At 38.6% G+C, this 20,135-nt stretch overlaps 1 protein-coding gene across 3 annotated transcripts in view; it reads left to right on the top strand.

Annotated features, from left to right (window-relative positions):
* The window catches only part of LOC122134158 (furin-1-like), a 99,639-nt gene that overhangs the window by 52,281 nt on the left and 27,223 nt on the right, over positions 1-20,135 (top strand). For all 3 annotated transcript variants that reach the window (XM_042715131.1, XM_042715132.1, XM_042715133.1), the window contains 4 exons: positions 4,306-4,404; positions 11,653-11,748; positions 15,038-15,166; positions 16,589-16,665. In XM_042715131.1, coding sequence (XP_042571065.1) covers positions 4,306-4,404; positions 11,653-11,748; positions 15,038-15,166; positions 16,589-16,665 — 401 coding nt within the window. The remainder of the gene's footprint in view (positions 1-4,305; positions 4,405-11,652; positions 11,749-15,037; positions 15,167-16,588; positions 16,666-20,135) is intronic.

Raw genomic sequence — 20,135 nt, 5'->3', positions numbered from 1 at the left:
AGTCAATAAAAACCTTCTGTACACATTAAATTTGCTGCATGAAGAAGTGTTGCTGCCTGTCTGCTAGATGAAATGTAGAAAAATTAAAATTCTGTCATTTTCTCACTCTCATTTTGTTTCAAACTTGTATTAGTAAATGTGACAGTTCAATTTAACATTAGAGGGGACATCTGATGCCCATTTTCCACGAGTTGGTATGATTGTTAAGGGTCTTTAGGGGTGGCCCATAAGGCACAACAGCACATGAATGAAATGTTTAACCAGCAAGGCTTGCAACTAATGTACTTTTGTGATTGCAAAAAAGTGCAATGCCCCGTGAGTGTAACTCTCAATGCTGAGTTTTTGATGTGAATGTATGTCTTGTTGTACAGTATATTTTGACAGAGGCGCCACAACTGCCAACTGATAGACTGTACACTGTAGCATGCATAATATTATATATAATAATATTTCTTCTAAAGCAGATCGTGCAGATATTTAATTTTCCATGATCAAAAATCATGATATTGCACACCCCTAGTCTGTAACATACTTTGGTTAAAATTCCTCAGTGGTCATGTAAAACACCCTTTTTATCTTGTCAAAAACAGCTCTGTTCACAGCGACTCGTTTCAGTGCATGTCTCTTTAAATGATAATGAGCTACTGCTCACCCCACCCCTCACTTCTGTGGGGTGTGTCCACACAAGACACATTAATTGCTGCCTTGGACTTTATATAATGCTCAGAAGTGGTCTTATTCAAATAGGTAGCTATCTACATAGAAACAAGCTGCAAATTGAAACCGCTGGCTGGATGACACAGTTTCAGATCATACAGCCCGTAACTAACTGTCTGTGTGTTTTCTTTTCAGCTTTTCTGAGCTGGCAGATATGCCAGAAACCTAACTGAATGCAAAAAAAGGCAAAAAAATAATAATTTTGTCCAATGTCCCCTTTTATATTAAATCTTATTTATTTAACAGTACAAGTTATTGTGATTTTTCATCAGATATTTAAATGACATGAAAAGACTCTGTTTGTAATACAACTTTGTGTTGAAAGAACAGAAACCACAGATACACTGCCAATATCCTCCTCCGTCCCTCACCTGGGCCTTGACTCCCTTCATTCCCCCGAAACTAGGATTTGAAAAGGATGTTTGATAAGATTCCTATTGATCGAAGGCCATTTCTGCTACAGTTCTGTATTTTTAAGGTGTGCTGCCTCCTCTGGATTTAATTTAGCAGTAGAACATCAATAGTTCAACATCAGTGGCTCCTTCGCTTATTTTGTAGTTTAGTGGGCAGCAAAGGCTGTTACAATGATTTCCCAGAACTGTTTTTTTCCCTCATGTCCCTGCATCTAACATGAATCTATTCATTACTACTCACTGCGAAGGCAATTATGAAAAATTGATTTGTGGTATTATGTGTGGTATTATGTAAAGCAATTATGCAACTGTACTGATGGTGGCGGTGAATAACATGATCAGTAGCTGTCACATGGTTTTCAGATGAGATGCGGCGCACAGTTTGGGAGTGCTGGAGCTGGTTACATCAGTGGCTTAATTCAATGAAACATATCAAATGACTTGCTTAACATGAGGTTGGAAATGAGGACTGCTCCCCTGAAAATCCGTTTTAAGCAGGTGAAAGAAAAATAATTATTTTTAGAATAATAAAACGATGCTTGAGGGAGCGGAGAGCTTTAACACTTTGGAGAATTGCAACTTCAATTGCCAGTGTAGCTAAAGCCAATTAGACTTTTTGTATTTCTTTTTTCATCTCTCTTCTTCTTTCTTTTCCTTGCTATGTTCTTACATTTTTGTTGCTTTTTTCAGCTGCATATTGCATGATGCTGATTGGCTGTCTTTATGCAATTTCTAAGAGAGATGTGGTGTTTATAAGGTACTAGGCTGATGTAATAAATAATTTTTAGGGGGAAAAAAATGAATATGTGCCAGTTTGGAGGCATCAAATCTTTCCTTGGAGAGCAAGTGCAACCCCAGTTGACGCTGTTTTACATTTGTCTTTATGTTTGTAAAATGATTGGTATTCATTAATTATGGACAAAAGTCTACATTACTGCCCTTTTTTTTTAGTCCAATAACTCCTCCATCTGGGTGTGCTGTGTTAGCTGACTGCCAATAACAGCACCCTCACCATCTCTAGGTCTAATAAAGGCACAGTCTCTCAGTATGTGTCATGTCCAGAGGAATTGGCTCTGAGAGAAGCAAGCGATTCTTTCAGATCTCTGGTCTGAGAGTTTATGAATTATACACTCATACATCAGGCCAAAGAGAGTAATGATGTTCACTTTCTCGTCTTCTGTAGATCAAAGTTAAGTTTTATCCATCTTTCTTCCCATCTCTCTTTTTGGTTCCATCTTTATCCATCCCTCTCTCTCTTTCTCTCATACACACATGCTAGAATATGCTCATCCCTCTCTCTCTTTCTCTCATACACACATGCTAGAATATGCTCACTGACAGCCGCCACACTGATCTCAGATCATCCAAAAACCTTTACTCTGTTGAGGTCTCACAAACAAGTCCTGCAGACTCTGTCCGCCACACTGAGTCAGATCAGGCTTAATGGAGCTCTCCATTGAGAAATACAAATTCTGCTAAAAAGATACTAATACTAAATTAATTCTTAATTAACTTTAATTTTTGTTTATTATTGTGTTTAATTGTATGTATATATGTATTTAAAATGCATGGTACAAGATACTAATTCTTTAACCTTTTTGATGGATTCAGGCAGTAATTTGTCAGCAGATTCAAACCAACAATTGAACTTTTTGAATGTTTTTGAGCAATTATGTAAAGGGAACTGGTCATTTTTTCCTGAATTGGACTACACTGCCACGTTGTATTTTTGTTTTTGTGTGCGGGAGATTGCATGCATTGTTTTAGTAATATTATTTTTTATGGTACCCAGTCTGTTTATCTCATCACATTCAAGTCAGACTGCAAACTCATAACTTAAAAATAGAAATAAATAAATAAAATACTTTGTAGATTCAGAGGCTCAGCAAACACTGGTTGATATAAAGTAAGAGTATAGAGCTATAAAATTAATATGAATATCACAGCTCACATAATTCAATCTCTGCAGAATTTAATAAAAAAAATTTGTTTTAATTTCTGACTTTTGATTACAGGCCACAGCTGTCACAGTTTGTGACATTGTTGAGATCTTTTCTGGAGACAGTTAAAGCTAAAGTCTCCAGTCTGACAGTTTCCAAACACCAGGCATGAATTTACCCAATTTTCCCACTTTAGACATTCACCCTGAGTCCTGCTGGTTTCGGAAAGCATTTCCATCCCTGTATGATCCCATGGAACACCTCTGTAGTTTCAGTGAGACAAGTAGATGATGGCAGCAGAGGTCATGTTATTGATTATCACAAGGACGTGGAGTGTGAAAGAGAGACAGAGATGGCAAATGAAACCAAGAGAGGCCAGCTGCAGTGAAGCGTCAGAGGAACAGAAGCCCAGCAGGGAAGCGTTTTGATAAATGAACGTCATTTTAGAAAGGAGACACTTAACTGTATAGTGCAGGATCTATTCATTGACGTCACTTCTGAAAGAAGTGTGTGGGTTTTCGGCCGTCCAGAAGTTGCTTTCAGCGTTCTACTGGGAACAAAACAAGATGAGTAATGATAGAGGCATGATTCTTTCACATACGCACACATAAGCTCAAAGTACACAAGGTTATGAGCTGCCCAGCTAAGCGCCAGATCCCACACATCAGTGTGTGGCGGTCCAGATACAGTTTCTATTCGCTGTGTTATTGAACCGAAGCACAACAAAATTACAGCTTCTGTGTATCAGATTAATGAAAGAGAGTCCCATCTTTTCTTCTCTATCCCACCTGCTATTCACTATTATACATTTTAAACTGTGTGTGTATTTGTCTCTGCTTTGTGTGCCGATAGTACCTGCAATTGTAAAGAAATACTACACACTTGTCACCATGTGTGTGTTTTATGAAGAAAACCTACCTTTCAACATTTTCACAGAAATTTGTCTCTCAGTTTGAAGTTCTTTTGGGGTGTGCATGTGATTTTGGATTTGTTCCGTGTTTTGTATTAGGGCTATAAGAGATAAATGTATGTGGCTGAACATTTGCAGCTCTGCCCTGAATGTGTGTGTGTTGGAGAGAGAGATGGCCAGGTCTGTGAGCAGGTGCTGGAGTTAATGAGTGTGTTTCCCTCTGGAGTATAAGACCATATGACCTTGTACAGCGAGTAAGACACGACTCCTTTGCAATAGCACTCTAATATATCACCTTTCTGTGTGTGCGTCTGTGTGTCCACAGGTTTTCGGGGATTATTATCATTTCCAGCACAGAGGTGTGGTGAGGAGATCTTTGTCCGGCCATCGTGGGGTTCATGTCCGACTGCATGCTGAGCCACAGGTAAAGACGAGTCACATGCAAAGTCACTCACAAACATGACTGTACAGGTGACAAAGCGGTGAATTGAGGTGGGAAGTAAAGAAAATATAGGGTGGGAGGAGATTAGACTAGAAGTGGTGACATGAGAGAAGGAACAAAAGAGGAAAAATTAGAAGATAGAAGGGGGAAGAGATAACGAGAAGGGAGGAGATGAGAAGAGAGAACACAAAGAGATGAGAAGAAATTAAATGAGAGGAGAAAGAGGAAAGAAGAAGAGAAAAACACAATAAGAGGAGATGAGCTGAACGGTGGGGAGACTGGACGAGGAATGGACAAGAGATGAAAGAAGATATTGAAAGAGGACAGGGAGAGTCAAGATAAGAAAAGAAGGTTGGAGATGAAGGAAAAGAGAAGTGATACAAGGAGAGGTTATGAAAAGATATGACAAGATGGGAGGAGATGTGATGAAGGGAAACAAAAAGAGAGGAGATGAGAGGGAGGAGAACAGATCAACTCAACTCAACTTTATGTAGCCCCAATAAAAACAACAATTGTTGACCAAGGTGCTGTACAATCAATCAAAAATCAACAACATTAACACTCAGAACATCATAAATTACAGCACAGAACAGAGCTAACACCGCACAATTAACTACAGTTAAAAGCTAGAGACAAAAGATGGGTTTTGAGTTTGCCTGTAAACTCATTCAGTGTAGAGGCAGTTCTAATAGAAACCAGTTGGCTGTTCCAGAGTTTTGGAGCAGCAACAGCAAAGGCTCGGTCACCTCTTGATTTTGGTTTAGCCCGAGGAACATTTAATAGTCTCTGGTTGGAAGACCTAAGAGACCTTCCAGGGTTGTGAGCAGATAGTAAATCAGACAGATATACAGGAGTTAACCCATTCAGAGCTTTAAAAACCAACAGCAGTACTTAAAAATAAATTATATATCAAATTGGGAGCCAATGCAAAGATATTAATACTGGGGTAATGTGCCCTTGTTTACGCACACCAGTAAGGAGCCTAGCAGCTGCATTTTGTATGATTTGAAGTCGATTAAGAGATGCTTGATTAATACCCATATAAAGGGAATTACAGTAATCAAGCCTTGTTGAAATAAAAGCATAAATGACCCTTTCAAAGTCCTTAAAAGAAAGATATGGTTTCACTTTAGCTAAAACTCTGAGATGAAAAAAAAAACTGGAAAATCTAATCTGTTTGTCAAATTTGAGAGCACTATAAAAATAGACCACCAAATTCTTCACTACTGGTATCACACAGGAAGACAAATGGCCAAGATTTAAGCCACGGGAGCTAGCAACTTCTGATGATTCAAAACTATAATCTCAGTTTTGCCTTCATTAAGGTGAAGAAAATTTAGGGACAACCCAGTCTTAACATCAGCTAGACATGCCAGCAGAGCATCCAAACCCTTGTTATTAGATTACAGGAGCAGATAGATTTGGGTATCATCTGCGTAAAAATGGAAGGAGACACCATGTTTCCTAAAAATTGACCCCAGAGGAAGCATGTACAAAGAGCCTTGAGGGACACCGCACGTAAGAGGAGCTGCATCTGAAGTAAATTCACCAACACTAACAGAGAACCTTCTATTGTTAAAATAGGATTGAAACCAATTGAGAGCATTACCCTGAATGCCCACCCAGTGCTCCAAATGAGAAATCAAAATAGAAGGGTCAATTCTATCAAATGCCGCCTTCAGATCTAACAGCACTAACACAGCAGATCTGGCAGCATCAAGAGTGAGTAAGATATCATTCAGAACTTTAACCAGTGCTGTTTCTGTAGAATGGCTTTTCCTAAAACCCGATTGGAACACTTCGAAAATATTGTTATTAAACAGAAAGCTCTGTAGTTGGTGAAACACCATTTTCTCTAAAGTTTTTGACATAAAAGGGAGATTTGAGAATGGCCTAAAATTAGTCAGCACCGTCGGATCTAAATTAGGCTTTTTAAGAAGTGGATGTACAATGGCATGCTTCATGTCATCTGGAACCATTGCCATTTCAAGGCAGCTGTTCATAATCTTAAGAACAGTAGGCCCAGTCACCTCAAAAATGTGTTAAAAAATCGAAGAGGAAGAATATCATAGGAAGATCCAGAGGGTTTAAGCTGGTTTACAATATCTTGTAGAGCAGCCAGAGTTACAGGCTCAAACTGACTCAAGGTGCTTTTTTCCAGATGAAATGGAAAAAAATGGTGGGGACAGATGAGACAGTTGGAGCGGAGAGGAGACCACATTGAAAGAGAGGAGAGGGGAGGAGAAGAGGGCAGGGGAAAATAGATAACAGGGGAGAGATAAGAAGAGATGAAAAGTGGGGTAAGGAGACAAATAGAGATAAGAGGAGATGAGACAAGACAGGAAAGGAGAAGAGACAAAAGGAGACAGGAGAACATGAAACTAGAGAAGAGAAAAGAAGACTAGATGAGAAAACACAAGAAGGTTAGAGATAAAGTAAGAGGAGATGTAAAGAGAGGAAATGAGGAGAAATAAAAGGAGAGGATATGAAAAAGTTAGGAGACAAGATGTGAGGAGACGTGATGAAATGGGACTCACAAGAGGAGAGGAAATCACAAAGCAGGAAGTGTTGAAATGAGAGGGAGGGGAACAGATAAGACCGTAGGAGAGGAGATTACATAAGAGGAGGCCAGATGAGAGCAGAGGAGTTGTCATTAGCATACCATGACAAAGTAGTTGGGCCAAAGTCTCAGATGGTTGACTGACTGTGATTATTGGTGTGTGTGTGTGGTAGTACTGAAGTGCAGGACTCTGGCTATGCCGATAAGTTATCTGAGAGCAGCACAGGCACCTGAGTGACTGCATATTTGGGCCGCTGGCTGCAGGCTTCCATAGATCTCCTGTTGACAAGCCTCTTATCTTCACTCTCTGAAGCATCAGATGCTAGTTAAAACTCTGTGCACACTTCGGAGATCCAACTACACGGCTAATACTGATGCCCTCCCAGACCCCAACTGCCCACCAGGCGCCAGCAGAAGAGACTAGATGACTCCTAACACTGAACCATAACAGCGGAGAATGAGAGAGGGGAAGATACAAGCTGGATTGCTGCTCCCTTGTGTGCTCACCTCTATTAATGCAAGGCTAACAGCATCAGGGTTCTGCTCGGGGCCCATTTCTGTTGTGGCAGGTCAGGCATTCTTGTTGCCAGGGTTCATCTTGGCACAAGCCTCACGCGTACAACATGCACACAAGCATCGCCTGCTCTGCATTCCGAGGTCAGCACGGTTTTATGCTAATGAAGCATATTTCTGAAGGCTGCTGCTTGTAAGCACATTCCCTCCAACGACGGGAATTTATACGAAATTGAATGCAGGTAGGTGAGGGTATTCTCCCTTGCTAAACAGAATTTCATTCGCTCGCAAAAAGTCAAAATGGACTTCTCTGAAGTTTGTTGCCGTCTGAAGGGCAGCAAGATGTGAAAGGAACAGGAAATACATTCTTCCTCCAAATCTGACCTGGCCTTGCTCCACATTTGATGTTTTCATGATAAATTTAGCCCAGTGCTGGCATTACTGCAAAACAAGGACGTAAAGGACGACTCACTCAAAGGATTTCAAGCGTACGTGTGTGTGTGTGTGTGTGTGTGTGTGTGTGTGTGTGTGTGTGTGTGTGTGTGTGTGTGTGAAGGGCCCTCGTCTTTCAGCAGAACACTCGCTGTGAACATTTGTTACTCAAACAAATATAATACTGATACAATGACTTATATTACTACACTGGAAAAATTCAGCTCAGTGTTTTGCACTAATGTGCAAAAGGGCACACAGCAGTTTTCAGAAGATGAGCCTTTGGTTTAACGTGAACCACATTACATTGTCACATGGTCATGCTAGTTAGCTCCTGTTGTCATGACACAGGCACGAAATATTGATGGCTGCTGAAAATTAAGTTTTCCATCACAAGAATAAAGTTTAAAATATGGTAATAGAGTTAAAGCATGTCAAAACTGTTATTTGAAATTGCAGTACTTTTTCACAGTGTTACTGTTTTTGGTGAGAATAAGAAACATTTAATTTATATTTTTATTGAAATATATACATTTATTTAATTTATATATTTATATACATTTATATATTTTTTATTTATTTTTATTACACTAAAACTGTTATGGGTGTGTCTTTAACTACATATTATTATTAACAAAAGTTAGTCAAATTATTTAGAGTTTATTAACCTTTGCACACAAATATTGCTTTTATTGTTAAAAAGTACATATAACAACAGTTCTCATTTTGAGTCACTCATTGAGTGAGGGAGTAATCAAAGGCAATTCATTGTGGAAATTAGTTGACTGATTCCGTTCATCAATTAGACCATCTACTCATTTCATTTGTCAGTAAGTTTAATTGATTATTGAAAAAACAAACATTCCTATCGAGTGACTTAAGTGGCTCCGTATGTAGTATGTGCAGTCAGTGAGTTCAATACAATATAAAGATGTCATGACTATTGTGTGTGTGTGTGTGTGTGTGTGTGTGTGTGTGTGTGTGTGTGTGTGTGTGTGTGTGTGTGTGTGTGTGTGTGTTGTTTTACAGAGCCCAACTCACCCATCCATTAAAGGCCGTGTTGCATGGTTAATTTTTCAACGAATTTGTGCAATTTGCTTGTTGGTAATGAACATTTAAACTGTTATCCATTGTATTTTATGTTGTTGGGTATCACAAAATGGAAATAAAATACGACAAAAAAAAGTAGGGTACTATCTTAAGCGGTTTGCAAACGATTTTCTCCTTTCCCCCCCCCACAATGCATTGCATTACGTCACATTGGGGAGAGAATTTACCAAAGCCCGCCTTGAGAGCCATTGAGAGTGACTAGAGAGACGAGTAGTAGACGAGAGTATTCAGATAGCGCAGATTATAGATAAATACATAGATATAGATAGAAAGACAGACAGATAGATCGATAGATAGATATCGACCAACAGCGACCAAACGCACTCACTTCCCTACATCACCAGCTTTCCAACCGCAGTTTCCACACAAGCACCAGCCAAACATAGCGACAGACACCGCGGCTACGTTTGCAACAACATTTTCACCGGAGAAGAGATAAACGCTTAGAAACGCCCATACAGCTAGCATGATGTCCTTCTATTTCTAGATGCCAAAGACAAAGTTTACCAGTACGACACTATGACAAAGGTTACTGGTACTTATCTGAAACTAACGTCATGATCACTGCCACTAGATATAAAGAAAACGTTTATTTTTCACTCGGTGCTATCCAATGACAGTAAAAAAAATATATATATATGTGTGTCGTTATTGTGCACTGCTGCTCGTAGACTAGCTCCAGTGCTCATTGCTGCATTGCTAAATGATAGCAACTCACCAGGACACTTCACCAACTCTCCACTCATTCTCCTCGGACCATGCATTTAATTGGCTTTGACGGGCCATCAGTTCTTGGCAATTCCTCATTTGCCCTCTCACGTCTGGCTGGTTCAAAATTATAGGGCTGCGGGCCATCATACATGTTGGCTCTTGCCACCTCTTCCTCATCCCAGTCAGTCGTTATATAGTTCTGATGCTGCGTTCCAGGCAGGTCTCTGAGCTTGTAATCACTATTTCATACCACGACTAACGACTTTGTGCCGTTCCAGGCAAGTTACGCCACACTTTCTGAGTGCAAGGAATTGTAGCTAGATTATTTATTTTATTGCAACGTTACATTGACCTAAAATCGTTTTTTCAACTTGTACCACTTGCATAAACACTGCATCCGTAGGCAGTATTATCCGTAGGGGGCTGTCATTGTTGTTTCGCGTCCTGTTTGACGTCGGAACTCGGAGTACATCGATCTAGTACGAGTTCACGGGTGGGAAGTCACGGGTTTTACTGCCGTTCCAGTGCACTTTCACGGGTTTATCAGGTTGGGAAAAACACCGGGTTACGGGTTGCCTGGAACGCGCATCATACTAGGCTGAGGCTACCTTTCCTCCACTTCTCCCCAATGTGACGTCATCACCGAATTGCGTAAAAAAAACCTGTTAATACCAAAAACGTAAAAAACTGGTCTTTAAGGCCATTTTTGAGACATTTTAAAAATTATATACATATCTTGAGTGATTTATGTACCCATTAATCGACAGTGGTGGTTAACCTGCAACATGGGCTTTAACCAAGAGATAGTTCATATTCTTCCCACTGACACCAAAACAAAAAAAGACAGTACAGTAAATTACAACGTCCAAGCACACTTGTGATTATGTAAACAATGCTTTGCGCTAAAATGCCACACTGATGTACAGGTGTCTTTTCTGAGAAGGAAGCTTCTTCTAACCTGAAGGATCTGAGGGATTTTTGTTCTTGTTGTTGTTTTGTTTGTTTTTTTGAGAAGCTGATAGAATTGACATAAAAATGAGAAGATGCAAGAGTTAATTGATTTAATCAGTAGGCTCTCTGGTCGTCCCCTTGTAAAGATTGTAATGAATAATGTGAATGATGAAGATGAGGTGTGGACCTTTAAGCTCATTTAAAACAATTGTTTTGCAGAAAGCACTTCATACGTCCATAAATCTCTGGTCCCTGATTAGATTTCAGCCTGCACTGCTAATACATCAGATGCGAATGTTAATGTCTATTCGCTGTATGTTAGCCGTGTCCATCTCATCACACAAAACACTGCCCAGAGGACATTTTTTTTATTGCCCAGAGGTTGATCTTTGAGAGATCAATAGACTTAATGCAGCTCTAAGTGCTGTTTCATGTAAGTGTTTGTCTCAGATGTTCCAACTAAAATTCCCTTAGATATAAAAATAGCTACAAATGAGTCAGTCATCAACATACAGTAAAAGTGCATCAAAGTGCAAAGAGAGTTTGGAAGAATTGGATGAGAAATGAGTTCATATATACTCTCACTTTTCAATGCAGATTTGGAGTCTTTGTAGATCTAGAGAATAAATATTGAGATGCCATTTTCAGAATAAACTACAGCTTGCTGTCTAGGAGATATTATCATTATTAGATAATATTATTAAAGATATTTATTTCTTTTTCTTTCTTTCTTTCATACACACATACACATACCTAATGAAATGCCATAAAACACAGCAGATCGAAAAGAACATTGTGTGTGAAATGTGGGTATTTTTAGAGTGAGGACAAGCTGTGCAGAAGGCACGTACATCCCTAGTTAAAGGTGAAAATAGAGATGAGAGTGATTTACAAGGATGTAGGTGTGTCATCTGAGATATTGCCTCTATAATCTGTGTGTCTGTTATTTTCAGGTGATTTGGGCAGAGCAGCAGATTGCCAAGCGAAGACACAAGAGAGACATTCATATTGAACCCACAGATCCAAAATTCTCCCAGCAGTGGTACCTGGTATGTGAAAAGCTACTGTATGTATTTATATTGTGGTTGTACATTGAGCTTTTGAATGCAACGTGTCTAAAGTGCTTGTGCGGTAAAACGGAGTCCGCCCTTGATCTGTGAGCTTTAACATTCTCTCTGATTCTTTCCCGCTCTAAATCCCCCACGTCTGTTTTGAAATATATAAACAGTATTCTGTGTGCTTACGGTCTCAAAACGACACACCATCAAAATAGATCCTTTTTTACTTGGTTATTAAATGTCCGCTTCTTACTGTGGATGATACATCCATGCATGTTATTCTAGATGACAGAAATGTTTTTCTCTATTTTTCATCACAATTTATAAACCTTCTAAGCCTCTGAAACAACTTTTCTGACCTAACCAAGGCTACTGGGTGGATCTGATTGGCAAAAACAACCAAGGAGTTCAAAAGAGGACCTTCTCAGCTTCCTCTAGTTTCTAGTGTAACAAGCTACGTTAAAGTTAACTGAATATTGAATGACTTATAAATTAATATTGAAAGATTTTAATGTTAGTTCACTCAAAACTGAAAATTCTGTCATTGTTTATTCACTTTCATGTTGTTTCAAATATGTGTGATTTTCTTTGTACAAAGCACTTAAGTATTTAAAACTGTTATTGCCCATACAGTGAAAGCCAATGGGATCCAAGACAGCAATGGACTCCAGTTTATAGAATTAAAAGTGGAAAAAATCAAAATATTACTTTTTGGGTGAACAGTCTGGGTATAATCTTGCACTATACTGTGTTTGTTTGAGGAATTTAGCAATTAAATGACTGTAAACTAATCAAAAGAGGTCATTTATGATTAATTGTATGCATGAAAGTTTTAATTTTCTATAATGCAAATTAGGCTGTAAGTCAGATTTGTGACCACACTAGAAATAATAGATAACTTTATTATACACAACTGTTCTAAAGTCAGTAAGATTTTTTATTTTTTTTTTGCAGTAAATTGATCAAAATTGACTTGCACAGTAAAGACATATTACAATGTTTTCTGAAGGCTCATTTGACACTGAAGACTAGAATGATCAATAAATGCAGCTTTGGTGAGCCTAAAAGACTTATTTTAAAAGCAAAATCTTAACAACTCCAAATATTTGAATGGTAGTGAAGATAAAGACAAATAATTTAATATTTGTCAAATGAACACACATTATATTTTTTTAGGGAATCCAAAATAACCCTATATATTGTTTTAATAGCAATTAAGAATTTTTTTTCATATATATATTTTTTTTTTTTTTTTTTTTTTTTTTTTTTTCATAGGAATAAAAAGAAGTCAGATAAAGTCCAATAGTATTACAGACTAGTGTGTTTATATCCTATCAAATCACAGTGGACAACACATGTCCTGCCCATAGACTGTATAAAAACATGGACGTAGTGTCCGTGATGTCACCCGTAGACTCCTGAAGAGCGTTTTTGAAGCTCAAAGTGTGGGAGCGCGTCAGCGCGCGACTCTCCCGGATAATCGAAAAAAAATAATCGCAAAAAGGCAGGAGCTGGTTGCTGAAGCCACGCCCACCTAGTGTGATGGCAGTGTCAGCAGTGGCAATCCACCTGTCACTCAAGTGGCCACGCCCTTAATTATGCAGAACTTAATATAATTTAAACGGATGAGTTATAAAAAAATTCACCCCCCTCACAGTTGTCATGAAGGGCAAAATTAGCAATATAGACCAAAATAATTTTTTGAACCAGGCTAGTAACACATGTTTTTTTTTCTGCTGAAGTTGGGCATTTTAACATGGGGAGTCTATGGGACTGACTCCCTTTTGCAGCCAGCCTCAAGCTGCCAGTCGATGAATTGCAGTTTAAGTCACTTCCTTGTTGGCTTCACGAGAGAGAGCGGGAGGTTGCAGCTCGGTCCTGTCCTACATTATTTCCTGCAGAATCTTCTATTTCACTCTGAAATACATCACAGATGTGAAATGAGTTGCAAATGTTGTTGTCAAATGAAACTTGCGTAAATAAGCCATGAATTTATAAATATCTGTTATTCAGGTAAGTCCTGTGACCTGCACACACAGAGAACACCCAAAAGTGAAGTGAGCTGATGTATTGACGGTCACGTTCACCGACAGAGATGACACAACAACATATTAACCTTTGTCAAATCTTTTTAAATCATTTTATTAAGTGATGACAGATTCAGAATGAGTCTGACTCACTGAGTTCATACAAAACTTACACAAAATAATTACGATGTGTGGGTGTATGCATGAATACTCGCTCACATCGGTGTGTCTTCAAGTGTTTGTTTGCGTAACTGCTTTTAAAGCTCTATTCTGTATTCAGAGCGTGAGCGCTAGTCCAAAACATATTAATGCATGAACCAACGACCAAAGAGCATCCTAGGCCAGCCATGACAAAACAAATGCGAGAGCTGGCGTTCTCCATTAGCATACTAATCTGTTAAAGTTTCGGCTTCTTCACAACCTCTTTTCAGCCACATCTGTACGTGTTACTGTCAAACATTACCCGAAACGCAAGCGCTTTGTATTTTTATACTAGAAAATGGAGATTGTATCATTGTTGACAAGGGAATGAATGCTTTTTAAGTTGTTTACTCTGAAGAAGCAACACAGAACGATGAGCAATTTGATTCTGTCTGCTTATTTTTATGCTTCTTGTCAGGGGGAGAGAAGGTTGTGAAGGGGGCAATTATCTGAAGATGTGCCAATTGAAGTTTTTCAATGTGTTTCTGCACCCAATTTCCACATTTACGTTTAATGCTCATCTTTCAACACTGAAGGAAACATTCTGCTGTGCCATTTTAACAGATGGCATTGAGAATAAAGCAAAGTGTGAGGAAAAGAAATGGAGCGAGAGAAGGAGATAGGACAAGAACTTCGCTGGGGAAAAAGCTGTCGGGTTAAAAGAAATGAGTTTCCACACCTTGTTGGGAACTGGGCTGCCATCTGGGAGGAGAAAGTGTGTGACTGTGTGAGCAGTCATCTTTCATTAGCATTAGCTCCTGCGGCTGGGCCTCTCTCAGTAGCAAGGGTAAAAAAAAAATAAGTGTGTGTGAAGTCCTGCAGGTGGGCTTTCCCCTACTGGGAGGTCTTGGTCAAAGACTCTGTTAACTCTCCCTTTCCAGAATGGCTCGAAGGGCACATGTTCTGTTGTGCCACACAGAAGCTTTACAGAGTCCAACATTTGCCTTTGCTGAAGAGAAATAAAAGAACTGAAGAATAATTTCTTGTTTTGTCTGCCTCCAGTGAACTAGCATGTAGCATCTGACTAATGGTTAAAAACTATTTTCTTGCAGTACAATCCCAGTCATGGAGACCTGAATGTGAAGGAGGCCTGGGCCCAGGGCTTCACAGGAAGAGGAGTGGTCGTGACCATTCTAGATGACGGCATTGAGAAAGATCACCCTGATCTAGCTAGAAACTATGTGAGCCATCCTTTTTTACAGACTGTACAGAAAACATTTTGAAGAGTGAACAATTATTTACTTTATTAATATACTGCATATCAAAAGTTTGTGGCGAGTAAGATATTTTTATTCAGCAAAGATGCATCAAATGCTGTTCTTTTGAACTTTCTATTCATCAAGCATCCTGAAAAAGAAATGATCACGATTTTCTCAAAAATATTAAGCAGCACAATTGATTTCAGCATTGATAGTAAGAAATGTTTCTTGAGCACCAAATTAGCATATTAGAATGATTTCTGAAAGATTATGTGTCACTGAAGACTGGAGTAATGATGCTGAAAATTCTGCTTTGCATCTCAGGAATAAATTATATTTTAAAATATACGAAAATAGAAAATGGTTATTTTACAACTGTTTTTACTGTATTTTGTTCAAATAACCCTAAGAGGCTTCAACATTAAATAATCTTATCAACTCTTTATCTGTAAAGCTGCATCTTGTTAAATTCATGTCATTTAAAGCATTGCTGCTACAGCCATCAAAACACCGCTTGTTCAAACGAATTTGCCTTTGATGATAAATTTATGTCATAGCATAGTGAGCGTTATGTATTAGAAAGGCTGTGCAGTCAGTGCTATTTTTAATAACTCATTTTTCAGCACAGGCAGATGGACATCTTTGGCCATTGCGTCACATTCTGATGAAACATTCTGTTTCATGTCATTGCACTCTGTCTCAATACAAATTATATGAGCAGCTCGTAAGAAAGCATTTGATCTGTGATTGGTGGACATGACCCTAAATCAGTCTAATTATACAGGGCTTCATTAACATTGATGAGTCATTCAGATGGCCCACTTACTAGTCAGTTTTACTAACATGTAATTTTGCACATTTCTGGTTCACTGAATTCTTAATGTACTGATTCACAAATAGATAATTTTCTGTTGTACTTTGCACAGTAGAAATGTGGTTTCAGTAATACAGTCAGGATTGTGAAAACTTACCTCGGTTTGCATAGATATTAGAGTCTTCACATTGGCTTCATGAGATATTTGGGGATACCAAACATTTATGTTAAGCCTTATTGTAAATTCTTTCCCATAATACTTTCTGCTTAAATTGTTCTTGCTTCAGGTGTCTCAGGGGGTGGTAGCATTTCACCTTAACCATCTCTACAAATTGAATTCAAATAAGCAGACAGTTCACTCCTTAAGAAACATATCAGTGCAGTGGACATGACCCTGAATTAGCCTGATTATATACTAAGTACTTGATTATTAAAATATGTAGTTTTGCATAATCTCTAATTTAAATATTCAAATTTGTCTCAAATGCCTACAAATGTCATCTAAGTAGGTGTGCATACAAGCAATGCAAGAAGAAATTGCTTGGGTGTTGCAATATAATCCTTTCGGTTTATTTTCTGTTTTATTTTAAGATCCCGATGCCAGTTATGATGTGAATGACAGAGATCCAGACCCTCAGCCCAGATACACACAGCTAAATGACAACAGGTACAGATTTCTCTCTCTTTCTCTCCTGTCTTTTTCTTTGCCGTTCCAATCATTGCATCCACAGCAGGGTTGCCAAATCTGTCAGACTGCAACAAGCATGCCATATTGCAGAAGCTCTTTGGTTGTAAATGTTTTAGAGGTTCTTTCAGGTAATGAGAGCCAGAATCTGTCTTGTGTAAACATGCGTACTGCTAACTCTGGCTGTGTTTGAAAACCTAGCGTGCCACCTACCTAGATTGCATTTTGGCTGCGTTGGAACAAGGTATGCAGCTCGCTAGGTGTTGCATCTGCTTCTCTCCTCTTTGGTGCACTGATTTAAGCTGTGATCTACAGCAAGTAACTCCAGCGCTTAATGTTTTGTTGGGGATATAAATGGTTTGGAGCCGCATTGTATGGTGGGTTTAATGCAGTCAGCGAAGCACCTGGTGTTCAGAGATGTGCACCAACGGCTGTTAAATACTCATGCAAAATGCATTTTAGAGGAAATCTCATAACTGCCTTCAGTTTCTCCATAGGGAGCACTTACTTGGACTTTCACTTCTGTCTGTTTTTCTTTTTGTCTCTATGTCTATCAAGTAGCAGCAATCATTTACCTGCTGTAGCACAATTGAAATCAAAGAACCAGTGACCTCTCTCTCGTCTTTCGCTCTCCACGGCACTTTCCATTTTTTCCATCATTATGTTTGAAGAGCATTTTGAGCACTATTTAGAGATGGACAATCTATAATATATCTGTCCTCTGTCTTATTTTCCACTCTCTCCGTAAATCAGCTTAGATTTAATTTAGTGCACTGAAGACATTTGGATGTTTACTCTTCCTTTTTGATAGACTTATGGCTATTAAGCATCACTTGATCAGCCATAATGGAGGGTAGACCCATCCCACCCCTTTATCCTCCAGACCGTTTCTTCATCCCTCCTCCCTGAAATCTCCCAGCAGCACATCGCTCCGCCGTCAGGGGTATTTGCTTCAAATCTCTTGCACTCTGGGCTTCCTGCCAGAGCTCTTTTTCTCTGCTACTTTCTCTTGTTTTATTTTCCTTTCCTGTTCAAAATCTCGGAGCAGCAGGAGGATGGAAAGGAAATACCCCAAATTCAGTATCTCCCCAGAACAGTGCAGCTTACAAAGTTGCAGAAGCAAATCTTCTTTAAGGAATCTGTTAACAATGCCACAGTCGTGTTGGAGCGCCTCACTCAGCTACTAACATGCAGAAGTTACAGTCTTCACTCCTGCTTATACCCTCAGCAGCTACTTAAAGTGTGACAGTCACTTTGTGGCAACAGTGGAGCCGTAACAAGCATTCGTCACTGTCTCAGTGTCCAGACACACACATATCATGCTCAGTCAGAGGAGGAAAGTAGGGGGAATTCATCCCCACACCTCGGCAACCCGGTGCACAGGAAGAGCAGTACATCTTGAACACTTTGGCTGTCAAGATCATTATCCATAACAGAATCGGTCGAGTCCATGAAATGAGAAGCAATATGCATGACTGTGTCAATAGCTGAAATGTTGAGGTGGTCTCATAGAAAGCAGATTACATCAGAAGGATTTATTCCATACAGATGAAAGGCACATTATGGATTCTCAACAAATTTTTGTTTTTTAAAAGAGTTATATGTTGTTGGCCTCGTTTTTACTTCTGTGAGTCCTCTGTAAAACCTGATCATGAGATGAATTGGAGATATTTAGTGTGTTGTAGGGAGCAGAGTGATGAGTCGTTTAGCTGTTATTAACCCTCTGGGGCAGACTAACGCTAATATGCGTTTTGTGGAATCTTCTCCTGATATATCAAAAAGAACTTAAATTACACTTTCAGTTTTGATCATACAGGTAAGAGCAATACATCAGTAAGAATCTGTACAGGTTCTAATTTTTTTTTTTTTTTAATAATCAACAAAACTTTGTGCATTAAAATAAAGAAAACAAACAGGGTGCGCTGTCTGCAGCCTTGGTCTGCGGTGATCTTCATTTAGAAACGTGTTTAAAATGAACCGTAACTAAAATTCAACACAGAGACATGAGAGAGATATCTGTAAAAGCTTGAAGTGTAATTTTAAACTAAAGCAGGTCTTTCGAAAACATTATTCTGTGTAACGTAATCCATATGCCCGTGATGTCCAGTCTTTCACGTCTCCCTTCATTATATCTAATGCGACCACGCCCACACGCTGAACGCATTATTGACATTCAAATGTTCCACGTGAAGCTCACGGCGGGTAAACGCCCCATAACAACAAACAAAGCATCGAGTTTTTTACATTTTACTTTGCACTTTGTGCTGAGAGGAATGAGACTGAATTCACAGCAGAAAAGACTCGCTGTGACAAATAAGAAAGAATTCACCTCAAGAAGCTTTGGATTATTGATGCAGTGGCTTGATCAAGCAGAGATTACTATTTCTTTTTTTTTATTATCCTACTTGTATTAGTTTTCACATAACCTGTACACATTTTACTTGTTAGACTTTTTTCAAACTATAATTCCTGACTTATTTATAATCAAGTGAAACATTATAGTTTTCATTCACAGCATCTAAATGTCTCACCATGCCAGGATGTTTTTTTTTTCCTTTTATGTTATATAACATAAACAGCAATACGATATAAAAAAATATTGTTGCTAGCCTAATGTCAGTAAGAATGATTAGACAAAACTTTACTGAGATAGGCCATTCTCTTTTCACGAATATAGCCACATATGTTTATAACTATATATATTGTATAGGCCTACATACAAAGCATGCTTGTGTTTATGAATGTAACTAAGCTTCTGTTCATCAATATCTACTCTGGTGTAAGTATTTTGAATATGTTATACCCGGGATCCTCTGAGGTGTAAATGTATCAAGTAAGCTGTAAATATCACTGATAATATGTGTGCTATGTGGTAATTGTGTTCTTTTTTTCTATAAATTAGTACTAGTATCAGTGACCATCACAATAATGTTAATAATGTAGTTAAAAAATATATATTTTGTCCTCTGAGTCTTTCTTGTAACTCTTCTCTCTGTCACACACCTGGCTAAAAGGCTCATTATGCAGCTCATTATGCGGGCTTTTGTCTTCTCAGGTGGGAATCACAGCATTAAGCATAATAGTTGACGCCTTCTCGCATATACCTTTTCTACACAAAAAGTGTCTTAAAAAATTTAAATAAATATATTGTTTTCTGTGAGCGAGTAATCAAGATGATTTTCACATCATTTTGAAGCAAAAGCTCTAGGCTTCAAAATCTGTTCTCAAAAGTCTTGTGAACAAATGATTCTGATTCTGAATGTTCTCTAGGTGTTTTATGACCTTATTTCAGTGACTTCAAAATTTTCGTTTTTCACTAACCACGCATAAACGTCGCTTTTTCAAAAACACAATCATGTACATACATGCTGCTCACATATTATTGTAGTCCAGTTTGTGCTGATTACAGTGTTATTAGACTTTAGCCATTTATGTGTTTATAAGCAACTGAA

The sequence above is a fragment of the Cyprinus carpio genome, chromosome A25 (genome assembly GCF_018340385.1).
Source record: "Cyprinus carpio isolate SPL01 chromosome A25, ASM1834038v1, whole genome shotgun sequence".
NCBI classification, from domain to species: domain Eukaryota; kingdom Metazoa; phylum Chordata; class Actinopteri; order Cypriniformes; family Cyprinidae; genus Cyprinus; species Cyprinus carpio.
This window is presented reverse-complemented; position numbering and strand designations above follow the sequence as displayed.